This window comes from Electrophorus electricus, chromosome 2 (assembly GCF_041902795.1).
Source record: "Electrophorus electricus isolate QZ-2024a chromosome 2, ASM4190279v1, whole genome shotgun sequence".
Lineage (NCBI taxonomy): Eukaryota > Metazoa > Chordata > Actinopteri > Gymnotiformes > Gymnotidae > Electrophorus > Electrophorus electricus.
Window position 1 is genome coordinate 36227066 of NC_137498.1, and position 12846 is coordinate 36239911.

Below are 12846 nucleotides of genomic sequence, written 5' to 3' on the forward strand. Positions count from 1 at the left end.
CTATACAAATTGGTGTTTAAATGATTGATTAAGTGCATCAAATGGTATTTGTCTTCTGTTGTATGTGACTTATTTTTCAAGTTTGTCATTGTTCTATTTGAGTCAAAAAGGATGACATTTTAAATTTAGGAATCATAAACCCATATTCTGTGTTGTGCCTTTTTCTGCTGAAGTGCCATCTGGTGGTGGAGATTTACTTTTTGGGTGTGTTTCCCTTGTAAGATAACGTAATCATCATCTTTCCAGACAAGGATCTACTTTTTTGGTGTGACACAGGCATTAGGTATACAAAATTAATCAGAATCAAAACTTATTTATCTGTAGAATGAATGTTGCCTGTGTGGTACCTGGCTTTATTTTCTATCAACCTATGAGATTGTGAGCATTAGACTGTATTATGTGACCACAAACATTTATTTTACAATTTGTTGTGTAGATATGCGGGGGTGCATGTTTGCATGCTTTTAAGATACTATACAATAATGCAATCAGTGTACCATCGAATATTACAGCACCCTTTGTCACTTGTACAATAAGAGCCTCAATCAAAGCATGAGGCACTCAAGTTACCATTTAGTCTTTGTTAGATTAATAAATTATTGAGGACTTAAATTTGGTTAAACATACATTTTGTTGCACATCAGCCCATATTTTAATTGAGATCCAAATCATATTCACGTCTTTGAATGGGATTTCAAAGAACAACTCTGAGGGGGGAAATATTCACTATGATAGGCTTAGGGGTCGATATAACGCGGTAGTAGAATGAATAAATACTTTAATGGTACCCTACACTTTATTACACCAACCTGAATAAACAACTACTCTATAGCGTAGATAGTTATCACGTGACACAATGTAATAAACTGTTGCCAGTCAGCCCTCCCGGAAGCAGTCAAGTTGGAGCAAACTTGCTCGAAAGAAGTAACACGCTCCACTAATTTTCAGAAAGTTTATTTATAGAGGATACGCATTTTTGTTGTGTTTATTACACACACGCGGGATATATGCGATTCGGATTTTGAAGCGTGAGAAAAGATTCTCATCAAGTTTCACTTTTTTTTTTTCTTCTGAAAATGATTTGATGGCAGGCCACCTCATTTCATCATTTGCTTCTCAACTTCCTGGATACATGTACAGTAGTACTCAAATTTACGTGGTAGGCAACGAATTTCACAAGCGAAAACAACGTGTGAGAGAAGGAGTTCACATGGGCTAGGTTACACTTTATCATGACAAAAACAAAAATGTTAGATCACGAGCGCGCGCTAAATTTATATGGATTAGCACTATACTATAACCCACAAGAAGACTGTGATTGACCTGGATTATTTTCTACATCAGTGGTAGTTTAATCCAGTTACAGTTTAGCTAATCTGATCCCGTAAATCATCCTTTTACCTTGATCTATACGACTACTCGGACTGTCGCCTTGCAGTTCCTACATTGCCGTGGCAGCTATTGGCACACAGGTGATACGTCAGTTGATTTTGTTTCGTACAATGAAGAGCCATTTCTATGAGGCAATAGTAACTGAAATCTACCAGTTACTATTGCCTCATAGAAATGGCTCTTCATTCTTTTTTCCCAATGAAGTCTGGATGCTTTCTCTAAATCATGAAGTAAACTTTTCATGTTTCTCATGGAACTGAATTTAGGATGAAAATAAGTCGGCAGCATCGGAGAGAGACGATGGCGATATGTGGGCGAAGGAGTCGGCCAAAGTTAATGCTTTGCATTATCGGCGCCTCAGTGCTTGGATACTTCATATTTCATAAAAGTACTTCAGGCTCTGTCAGTCGAACAGAACGAAGAGGGCTGTCAGACGGAGAAGACGTCGACCATCCTAAACTTCTGAGCAGACCTGTCTATAATAAGCCTCCTTTAGAACTCAATTCCTTGGGCGAGATGGGGAGAGCTGTTAAACTAGACCTCACAGGGGACGAAAAGAGAAAAGAAGAGGAGAGTATTAAGAAACACCAAATCAACATTTATGTTAGCGACAAAATCTCTCTCCACCGCAGGTTACCTGAACGATGGAATCCTGAGTGAGTCTAATTTTTACACTCCGGTAGAATTATTTTAATAAAAGGTGGTTATCCCTAGGTAGAGGTATGGGAACCCCTCTATCTAACAAATCCATATGTCATGGACAGAAAGTCACACTATTAATTTATTGCCAGTCCATATGTATAACGAAATTAAAAATGTCTTGTTTAGGTTGCATGTAGAAACCAGATAGTTTCTAATGATTTAGAGTATGTTCTTGTAGTAGTCCTGTTCTGGTCTCTTACACCTTGCTTGTGTATCGTTAATGGCTGTTAATTGTTATTGTCATGGCTGTTAGATTTGATGCATTGATCTTAGTTGTTCTTTGAAACAATGGACTTTTTTTTTTTTACATTGATATATAGAAATGTATATATCAATTTATATATCAATGTTTAGAAATAATGTCATTATTTGCATTAGCCCAAAATGTTCATAATGTTCCTTGTTATCCATAGATGTAAAAACCTGAAGTATGACTACCAGAGTTTGCCCTCCACCACAGTAGTGATTGCCTTCTACAATGAGGCCTGGAGCACTCTGCTGCGCACGGTGCACAGTGTGCTGGAGACCTCACCCGATCTCCTGCTTAATGACATTATCCTGGTGGATGACTACAGTGACAGAGGTACAAAGCTGGGGGAACCCTGTTATAGCCATATGATCCTGAGACCTCTAATGAAGAGTAGTTCTATAGTTCTGTATAGTGGGTTTTGTTTTTGGCAACATTTTTGATTGTTTCTCTGGAAATGTATTTACATATAATGTGTAAACATATATACATGAGGAAAATTAGTGTAAAATATGATGCCTGATAAAAATAACAGGATTATTGCTGGCAGCTTTTTCGGTGGTGAATGTTAGTCTAGAGATAGTAGACCTTCTTTATAGCCAAGGTTCTCATTTTAAAGCCCATGTACATGCATGCGTCCATGTTTTAAGACCTTGTCTGGTTGTGCTTGGCTTGTGAACTTTAACAGGGCTCAGAGTAAACAAATAGTAAGAAGGCTTTATTCTCCCAGAAACTGGTGTTTTTCAAAATGTACATCCATGACTTAAAGCCATGGAGGTGTACAATATGTAGGGAATAATAAAAGAAATATATTTAAATAAAACTTTAACAGCACAATGACCATATTCAGTTAATTTTTGAAAGGCTCATTTCCATGTTTCTGAAATAAATAAGTCCAGTATTTATGTGCAAGACCTTTAAAAATAGGCGCTCTTGCACCAGTGTGATCGTTTTTGCATCTGCTCCATTAGAGCATTTGCAGGAGCCTCTGGAGAACTACATAGCTAGTCTGAGGAAGGTGCGTCTGATCCGAGCGAGGAAGAGAGAGGGACTGGTGAGAGCTCGGCTACTGGGTGCCTCCATTGCCACAGGCGACGTGCTGACTTTTCTGGATTGTCATTGTGAGTGCCATGAGGGCTGGCTGGAGCCCCTGCTTCACAGGTAAGAGCACCCGACTGTATGCCATTTATTTTGTCATCTGTTGGTTCAGCTCATGTGCTTAACTCCAATTGCCTTTCACCATGTCATGTAGAATAAAGGAGGAACCCACTGCTGTGGTGTGCCCAGTAATAGACGTCATTGACTGGAACACTTTCCAGTACCTGGGCAACCCAGGAGAGCCTCAAATTGGAGGCTTTGACTGGCGGCTTGTGTTCACATGGCACCAAGTTCCTGAGTATGAGCAGAAAAGAAGGCGTTCCGCAACAGATGTCATCAGGTGTGTAAATCAGTGCAGGCCTGGCAGCAGGGTGGGTTTATGACTGGGTTATAGCTGATAGATCAAATTTAGAGAATTTGAGTCTGTGAAGTCACTGTTGGCAATGCAAAAGCTGCCTAACTAGAAAATGAACAATGAACTATAACATATTGTTCTGTATGTTGTTTTGTAAATGGCATAAATAGCATTTTTAAACTAAAATCTGGTAGCCATCAGATAGCAGGGAAAGTTCTCATAATGTTTTGTGGGGAATGTGAACTTTTATGCTAAAAGGCCATAACAGGGTATACATATTGTTGTTGTTCTGCCACCACACAATGATGTTCCAAGAAAAATTTGAATATGTTTTAACGCAGGTAGGAACAGACATGAAACAAAGGAACTCTAAAAAAGGCACTATTATATGTTACTTTCTTTCAGATCTCCAACAATGGCAGGAGGCCTTTTTGCAGTTGGCAAGAAGTACTTCCATTACTTGGGCACATATGACACAGGGATGGAAGTTTGGGGAGGAGAGAACCTGGAGTTTTCTTTCAGAGTGAGTGTACTGCAGTTTACATTCATTTTTTTGTATGTGCATTTTGTGCTTGTGTGTGGTTTGTGTGTTTGTGCGGCTTGTATTTTTTATGTGACCAGTCAAACTTTGTGTGGCAGTCAGCATTACATTAAACCAGACTACCAATCTGTCTTTAGTTATATTCATTCCCATAAATAAAATGTTTGGTGGGATTGATCACCACAGCCCTTTAAATGCTTCCACCAGCTAAAACACTCCCTCAGAATCTGTTATTTACATAGCTATTTTCCAAGCAATAGCAGAGTTATGTCCTGAATGTCGTGACAAGAATCTACTGATTTATGACAGAGAAAGCAGCAAGCAAAAACAACTTGCTTTGTAGATGAAGAACCAGGAACTGAAAGCTATTGTCCAGTTATCTCCATAGAGAGACTTACCCATTGGATGAAACAATTGAAGTTCATTTCTTCCTTTGGGTATTGCTTTTCCTTAGATCTGGCAGTGCGGAGGCAGTTTGGAGATCCACCCCTGTTCCCACGTGGGCCACATCTTCCCCAAAAAGGCCCCCTACTCCCGGAGCAAGGCCCTGGCTAACAGCGTACGGGCAGCTGAGGTCTGGATGGACGAATACAAGGAGCTGTATTACCACCGCAACCCCCATGCACGCCTGGTATGCTCACCAGGGAAACCTGTTACATAACATCACACTGTGCCATTAGTGTGTGCTCACTGGGGCTCGGTTCATTTGTCTGCATGTGTCGTGATGCGTGTTTATCACAAAGTCATCTTAAAGACAGCTTAACATTGGTTTAATGACACCCTGATTGATTTGTGAAATAGGATCCACCCACATGCTTGCTTATGCACACATGCTGTAAGGAGGAACCTACTGAGTGGCAGTCAGTACTGTCAGCCAGTGTCCTGATGTGACAGTCCCTCTGCTGAGCGTACAATTACAGCGGTGAGCAGTGGCTGCCCTCCCTGGCTGTTTGCAGGTCCATGCGTAGCTGGTGTTTGGTGCCCCTCTGAGCCCTGTATGTAAAGGAAGGGACACTCTTGGTGCAGAGCATGGCCATTTGTTCCTCCCTGTAAGGGAGGCTGTGTTAGGGAATCAGTGCCGGGTGGAAATGGAGCTGATAAGACTCTTTCTTCCTCTAGGCAAACACTGGCACTGCCAGGGTGGATCAAGTGTGACTAAGCCTCATCCTCCTCCAGGAGCTTTTGAAAATGGATCTCTCTCTCTCTCCATCCTTCTCTCTCATCATGTCACTCTTATTCACTTTTTCCATCTTTCTCTTTATCTCACTCTGTCATTCTCCATCTTCCTCTCATCCCTCTCTCTCATCCTTCTCTTGCTTCATATCACTCTCAGCTGTTTCTCTGTGTTTCTCTCACCTCTCTCTCTCCATCTTTCTCTCTCAGCCTTCTCTCCACGTTTCACTTTCTTCATCTCATTCTCCTGGTCTCTTTTTTCTCTCTCACTGTTCTACTCCTAAAGCCTCAAACATATATATATATATATTAATGATGAGAATCTTTGTGGTTTATACCAGTGAGGCATATTGAGCATCAAAGTAATGCTCTGTGATGGCGCATCAGCTCTCTCAGTCAGACCACTTGACCACCAAATGTACTGTGAATATTGTATATTTGCAGTGAACCCCTGCGTTCCTAGAAAAGTAACCTTAATCACAATGCTGAATTATTTTGCACTTGCATAATAATGATATCTAGGCCCCCAACTGGCCCCAGTGGTGTCTGATGAATTACTTTCTCATCAGTAGGAGAACCTGTGGCTCATTTAGGGCTGTTCTTGTTGTCATCCATCACTGTGTGTTGCTGTGAAACGGCTCCGACAGGGCTCTGCCTTCAACAGATGTTGCTGGCAAATAAGTGTGTCTGAAGCACTGCTCTGTGGGCTACAGCCCAGTGGCACGCAGCAGCCACGCTGTGGGTAGAGAGGGCCAGCCACAGGCCTTCATGCAAACACAACCCACTCCCCCAGCTGTGCTCTGGCCCCTTCCACCGCAGCTTCTAAGGTGAGGCAGCAGTACATGCATTCTTATGCGTGGAGGAGCTGGGGGGAAGGACACAGGAGTGTGGGTGTCTGGACATCAGCAGGGGTTTGGTGTCCAAAGACTCAGCTATTGAAACAGGGCAACAGTTCGCTTGACTGGTGTGGATGGTTGTTTATGTTGGTTAGGGGTTTGTTTGTTTTTTTTTTGGAAAAGGATGATGCTGCTGGAGTCAGCTGTTGTGGAGAGAAATACTGATATATATTCTCTGCTTATTTTTCAGTCCACTTCGTTCATATTCTTTGTAGTAGATTCTGCTACTCATTACTTTTCCAGACACTGTTATATTAATACAAATATATGGGACAATATAGCTGTTTCACTTTTTGCATGATGCTGTTGCTAATTATAGCTCAGTGGTTAAGGGTCTTGACTAGTAATTAGATGGTTGCCAGTACAAGCCCCACCACTACCAAATTGCCACTGTTGGGCCTTTAACCCTCAATTGCTCAAGTTGTGTTCAGTCAGAATTGTATGTCACTTTGGATAAAAGCATCAGCCAAAATGCCATAAATGTAAATAAATATAAATGTAATCAGTATTCATTTAATAATACTCTTTATTACAAATGTTACCATATACTACTACTACTACCAATAATGTTTTATTTGTATAGCACCTTTTAAAACATGAATCTAGACAGTGTTGTAAATGAGGGACAAAATATGAAATATGCAAAATATGAAATAGAAAAAGGTTGAAAAGAATAGGAAAATAAAACGAATAAAAGAACATTATGATGGTGCTTAAGTGAGTAACATCCTGTCTTAAATGTTTGAGTTTTTTAAGCCATTAATTTCAGAAACACTATACTAATTTTCTACTAGAAAAGCAAGCAATAAGCAATGAGATGCTAAGTTTTCTTTCTGGTAATGTAGAGCCTTATGGCAAAACGTGGTGCACAGTTCTTGTTGTTTTTTTTAGGAGGCTTATGGCGATGTGACAGAGAGGCGGAAGCTGAGGATGCGTCTAGGCTGTAAGAACTTCAAATGGTTCCTGGAAAACATCTACCCCGACATCCATGTCCCAGACGACCAGCCTGGCAAGTTTGGCATGGTGAGATAACCATGGCTATCACAGTGCCTCTGCTTCTGGTTAAAACAACACTTCTCTTCATATTCATCCTTCATCCATTGTTTCAGTTAAAGAATCGAGGAATGGAAAACTATTGCTTCGACTACAATCCACCTGATGAAAATAATATTGTGGGCCACAAGATCATTCTGTATCCGTGTCATGGCATGGGCCAGAACCAGGTACATGCTCTTGCCAAGCTTTCACAGCCCTGCTCCTTTACAGCTTACCACTGGAACTCTGTCACTCCCCATAACCTATTTCAAACATAGTGAAATGTCTCATCTAGCAAATATGCATGTCCCTCAAATATTGTTTTACAGCTTTAACATAACTTTATTATAGTACAATAATAATGTATGCCATTAAAATGGTATTGGAAATCAAAGAAGTGCTATTATTAAAGTGACTGCTGCTGCCTGGTTGCTTACCTTTGCACTATAACCCAGAAGCCCTTCCCTCTCAGAGGGATAAAGTGCTCACACACTGCAAGTCTCAGAAATCAGATCTGCCTAATATACTGTGAGCTTTGATATAGCCTCTATGTGCAATCAGAATGAATGGCTTTCAGTCAATGCTGTGGGTTATTACCTGGTTGTCTTTTCTTTCAGCATTTCACTATATGGAGATATTTAGACTGAAGTGGGATGGTCCTGTCCAGTGCAAGGATGATGTGATGTCTAATTGAAATCAGCATCCCTTATTTGGATGACAGGAACTTTTTACAGTTTTACGTATTGCTCATGCAAGTAGCAGAAAAAGCATAATCAACCTCTGAAGTGCCTTCATCTTATTATAAAGGCACACATACAAAAAACAAACAAAACCTTATTCTACAGGGACCATCAGGGATACTCCTTGTGAATTCATGGGTTAATAAATGCCTTGATATCAGTGAGGCCCTGTATACTATATACTAAAGTGCTTGTCTGGTGGCTCTCACTCCTGTGCACCAGTTCTTTGAGTACTCCTCAGCTGGAGAAATCCGCTACAACACCAGGGAGCCTGCAGGCTGCGCTGTGGCCGACCCTGTCTCCACCTTCCTCAGCATCCATCTGTGCAGGAAACTCTTGGAGGCTGTTCCGGAGGACCAGAGGTTTGAGTTCAGAGAGGTGACACACTTTCCCTGGAAATTACGGTTGTGGTTTAAATAATTACAGTGGGACTTTTCAAATCAGAGTATGATTTACAGTTCTGAGGTCAAGGTTCAGTTTGATTTCATTTTCTTTTTTTTTCTTTGTGTTTTCATTAGTATGTTCTATAGAATCCTAATTGGATAGTATATAGATAGGTGTGGATTGAAATTACAATTTTATTTCAAGAAAAAAGATGTGTGTAGTTTTCCTTTTTCAAAATGCAAAATCTCATATATAGTCTTATATAGCATGTAAGCCTGAGCAGAATATTGATGATGGTTTTAAATGTTACTGTTATGAACTGTGCATTGTTTTGAATGTTTTTTCTTTGGTTTCTGTTACTCCCTTGTGTGTTCGCCTCACTCTTATTGTGACATACCCCATAAACATGGACCTCATAATAAACCCCTTCACAGAAACATAGACTACTTAAAGCCAATAAGAGAGCAGCAAAAGACTTGATAGCAGGAAAGTCCCCTGGGCCCCTGGCGGTTGCGGTACTAAAGTGCTGCCTTTCCAGGGGTTACTGAGAGATGGCGTGTTACACGTGGCCTGTGCCAGTGTTTCAGGCAGCCCGAGGCCTTGGACAGCTTGCAGAGAGCAAGACCAAAAGCAGTGACATTAAGTTCTCTCATTCCAAACGCAATAGAATATGAAGCCTCCAGCTGGCCTGCAGGGCCTTCATTTCAGCACAGAACAAACAACCTGTTCTTATGCCAACATGTAGTGCTGCAAATATCTTGGATTCCTTTTGAGAGAGACGTTTGGTATCATTTACATGTGCAATAACTGTGTGCTGCAAAAATTGTGCCCATCACTCTTAGTGATAATTAACTTGTATAACGTCCACTTTTGTCTGCAAAAAGATTGTTTATTATGCATCCACGGTTTTATGAAAAGTGATTTTAAATGTGATCAGCATGGATATTTCAGCCATTATTCTTGATGGTCTCTGCTTCAACAGGATGGCACCCTGTATCATGTCCAAAGTCAGCAGTGTGTCCAGGCTGAACAGACACTGGACAAAGACATCCCCGGGCCTGCTCTCCGTCCCTGCACTGGCTCCGCCCACCAGCAGTGGTTCTTTGAAGAGAGGGCATAACACGGGGGAGCCTCCACAACCTCGGAGCACTTCTCTGCAGGTCTGAAAGAATATTTTACAAAGGCACACTGCAATATTCATAAATATACACTCCAGAGTGATTGCTTCAGTCTTTTGGATGTATTTAAAACTCTCCTTGTTCATGTGCATTCTGAAATTACTGATGAATCTGGAGTGGGCATGTGATCTTTACTTGTAATTGGTTAAGAATTCCTTATACCTTAAATGATTTGATTTCAGTGTTGATCTGGTGACCAGATAAGGGTGTGTTAGCTATTAACTTATATCCATGCTAACTCTTTTTTATCTTATTTTGAGTCTTGTTTAATCTTTTTGTTCTTGTTTTGAATCCATTTTCTATATCTCAGTGCAAGCAGAATTTTATTTTCTACATCAGCTTGCTAGCTGAAACATGTGCAGCACATTTACAATATTAGTTTTCTTCTTCACTGCTGTATATGAAAATCCTAGCAGACAGTTACCCTAATATAAGATCCTCATTTGTCTTATTTTTTAAATTATGTTCTCCTGTCAGCTCCATGTGACCATGTTCTCACATTCAGAGAATGTTTTGTTTGTTACCTTGTTACTGAAAGAACATGTCTAAAATTCACCTCTGCCATTTGGTTACCTCTTGCAGGAAGCTGGAACACTAGCACCACCACCCGGCAGCAGACTGGTGTGCACATTTTCCACTGGTTACTGAGATAAGCAGCTATGGTGATATAGGCAGCCACATTCTTGCAGTTAGCATTAGAAGCACTTGATGGCGCCAACTCCTCCATTTGCTATATGTGTTCTGATACAGCATCCTCCATGTTCTCTAGTCAGCTCACGCTGATCATTTACATGGCACCCTTTTGATTCTCTTCTCTCCCATTACAGTAGTTCAGATTGATGTTTTAGCAGGGCAGATACAATTACTAGTTAGGGGTACAAATGAATGAACATTCAAACATTTAAAAGCACACTACTGCCTACCATTCACAGTCCTAAATCTACTGATGAGGAAATAGAAAATGGTTGACTGGTGGGACTATGTTTAGAAGAAACCTCATGGTCTGGAAGACACTCCATAGGTTTTATTCAGTAGATGCTAGGACAGGGGTAAGGCGATTGCATTAATCAAACTGTTATTATTTTCTCTTCCATTCCATACACTGACTGAATGATAATTCATGTGATGTGTGTGGATGTGTGCCTCTTTAGACTACTGGTGTCAGGTTGCTGCTGAGTAAGCAGTCATTAGGGGCAAGAGGTTGATTCACTTTGACACTGATCTGCCACAGTACATACGTTAACAAATCAATTGAATAACCTTATGTTCAGGCTTATTTATGGCTACAGTTGCTTACAGTGGAGACTGGTGGTGTAATGCATCAAGAAACTGCAAAAAAAAAAAATAATAATCTAATTTATTATTTGTGGATGTTTTAAGTGCCTTAGTTTATGTTACAAATAATGTAAAAGATTTTTCCAATGGTCTGTGTAATGAAACACTGCTTAATATCATATTTGTTGAGGCTCAAATGTATAATTTGATGTAACATGAATAGAGAAACTGAGAAACCGAATATATCAAAGTCCGTTTATTCAAGAAGACATTTGTCTTGCGGGCACATGACACTGGCACAGTAGTACAAAAATGCTACGAGAGTCCACCCAGCTAAGGAGGCCTGATTGATGAGCCATGCATACTCCACTGGCAGTACTTGGAGGGATACTGGAGTGCAGACAGACTGGTGAGGATAAATCAGACCTGTAGACACTTACCTCTAACACTGATGCTTATGAGTCCTTAAGAAGCCACTTATGATTCATTGTAATGAAATCCATTGAACTTCATGAGTGGTAGCTTTCTGTCATTAATGAAATGAAAAAGTTACAAATATTTGTTTTAAATATCTTACAAAAACATCTTACATGATCTTTTAACTTTGAAATACAGCTGTTCTGACTTCTCAAGGGAAATAAATAACTCAAGTAATTGCAGTGTTATTGAACCACTGGTTTATGCACTTTATTGTGAACCAATGTCACAGTCGAGGCATTAACGGAACTGAGCAATTACACCATTCCTTTAGAATTAATTTACACAGCCTATTAAGTATCATATGTTTTCACTGGTAATATAATGGAATTGGACTTAAAAGGAAGAAACCTTTTTTTTTAAAGTTGTAAATGCTGGGGTGTAAATTTAAGCACCTTTTCTTCTCCTGCATCTTTTTGTATTTTCATTAACTATTAGTTAATATTTCTGTGAATTCAGACTTCATTTGTACTATTAATGTTTTGTTAGTTCTTTTGAAGGATGAGGCATGTTTCAGGACTTGTTTGTACATGGGTGTTATTTGTAATTGGATTCTAACAATGGAAAATAAAGACTTTCAGTAACACCTTCTGAGTGTGATAATGTTATGTTTGGCCTAGTACATAGAATCGTTTTCATCTTGCCCGTGTTTTTCTAGTAATTCAAGAAAAATAACCTTTCCATCCATAACGACCTGTCGAAATGCCCATTTTCTCACGTCTGTTTACATCTCTCTCTTATGAAAGGATTGGTAGGAAGCTAGAATGAGGCCAGTAGATTAAACAAATCGTAAGTTTACTGTGAAATATAGAACATGGCGTTTCTTCTCACTCTCACATCGAAAGTGTGTTTGGGAATGATGGAAGGGGAAATAGGAGGGAAGAAGAAGAAGGAAAAGACTCCTCACTTGCAGCATATCTGATTGGACTGAACATGTGCAACTGAGTATGAGAGAGCGCTCACGCCAAGTTGCTCCTCGCTCCACGCTCTGCCCGGCAGTCATCCTAAATTACTCATTCATGATGCGCGTTTGTTTGATATTTCATACTGTGCGTGGGTCTCCTTTGTTCAGTGTCATCTACCTCACACTCTGGCGTCGGGAGGAGATTAACAGCCCCTTATAACTGCATTGCTGCGGAACGCACCGGAGGGCGTCCGGTAAACGACACCCGGAATCAATCTGGTGCCCTCCCTTTCCACGGGGAACTAAGCTTGCTCTCCTTCCGTGAGCGCATCGCAAATTCCATGGAAGCGTTGGTGTGCCCCATCTGTGACGCACTGTGGAAACGTTTATTCTCAACCTTGCATGTGCGCAGCCTCTTTCGAAGCGCATGCAGCTCTGGACTGCTGCGC

The 12846-nt window shown here is 40.5% G+C and overlaps 1 protein-coding gene across 2 annotated transcripts; it reads left to right on the forward strand.

Annotated features, from left to right (window-relative positions):
- Positions 1 to 881: 881 nt before the first annotated feature.
- galnt12 (UDP-N-acetyl-alpha-D-galactosamine:polypeptide N-acetylgalactosaminyltransferase 12) lies at positions 882 to 12082 on the forward strand. 2 transcript variants are annotated; one of them, XM_027029972.3, is made up of 12 exons: positions 882 to 1472; positions 1659 to 2048; positions 2508 to 2677; positions 3313 to 3502; positions 3594 to 3779; positions 4200 to 4317; positions 4790 to 4966; positions 7296 to 7427; positions 7514 to 7627; positions 8402 to 8557; positions 9546 to 9723; positions 10324 to 12082. In XM_027029972.3, the coding sequence occupies exons 2-11, from the start codon at positions 1660 to 1662 to the stop codon at positions 9681 to 9683; spliced, it is 1770 nt and encodes a 589-aa protein (XP_026885773.2). In that variant the 5' UTR covers positions 882 to 1472; position 1659; the 3' UTR covers positions 9684 to 9723; positions 10324 to 12082. The 2 variants fall into 2 exon arrangements, with proteins under 2 accessions (XP_026885773.2, XP_081557865.1); XM_081701739.1 differs by lacking the exons at positions 9546 to 9723; positions 10324 to 12082 and having other exon boundaries at positions 8057 to 8540.
- The last annotated feature ends 764 nt before the right edge of the window (positions 12083 to 12846 follow it).

Excerpts from the sequence above, each read along its gene's own strand:
- galnt12 (XM_027029972.3), top strand. The coding sequence starts at position 1,660 with ATGAAAATAAGTCGGCAGCATCGGAGAGAGACGATGGCGATATGTGGG. Across the intron at positions 4,318-4,789 it reads ACCTGGAGTTTTCTTTCAGA|ATCTGGCAGTGCGGAGGCAG; the intron begins GTGAGTGTACTG and ends GCTTTTCCTTAG. Across the intron at positions 8,558-9,545 it reads AGAGGTTTGAGTTCAGAGAG|GATGGCACCCTGTATCATGT; the intron begins GTGACACACTTT and ends CTGCTTCAACAG.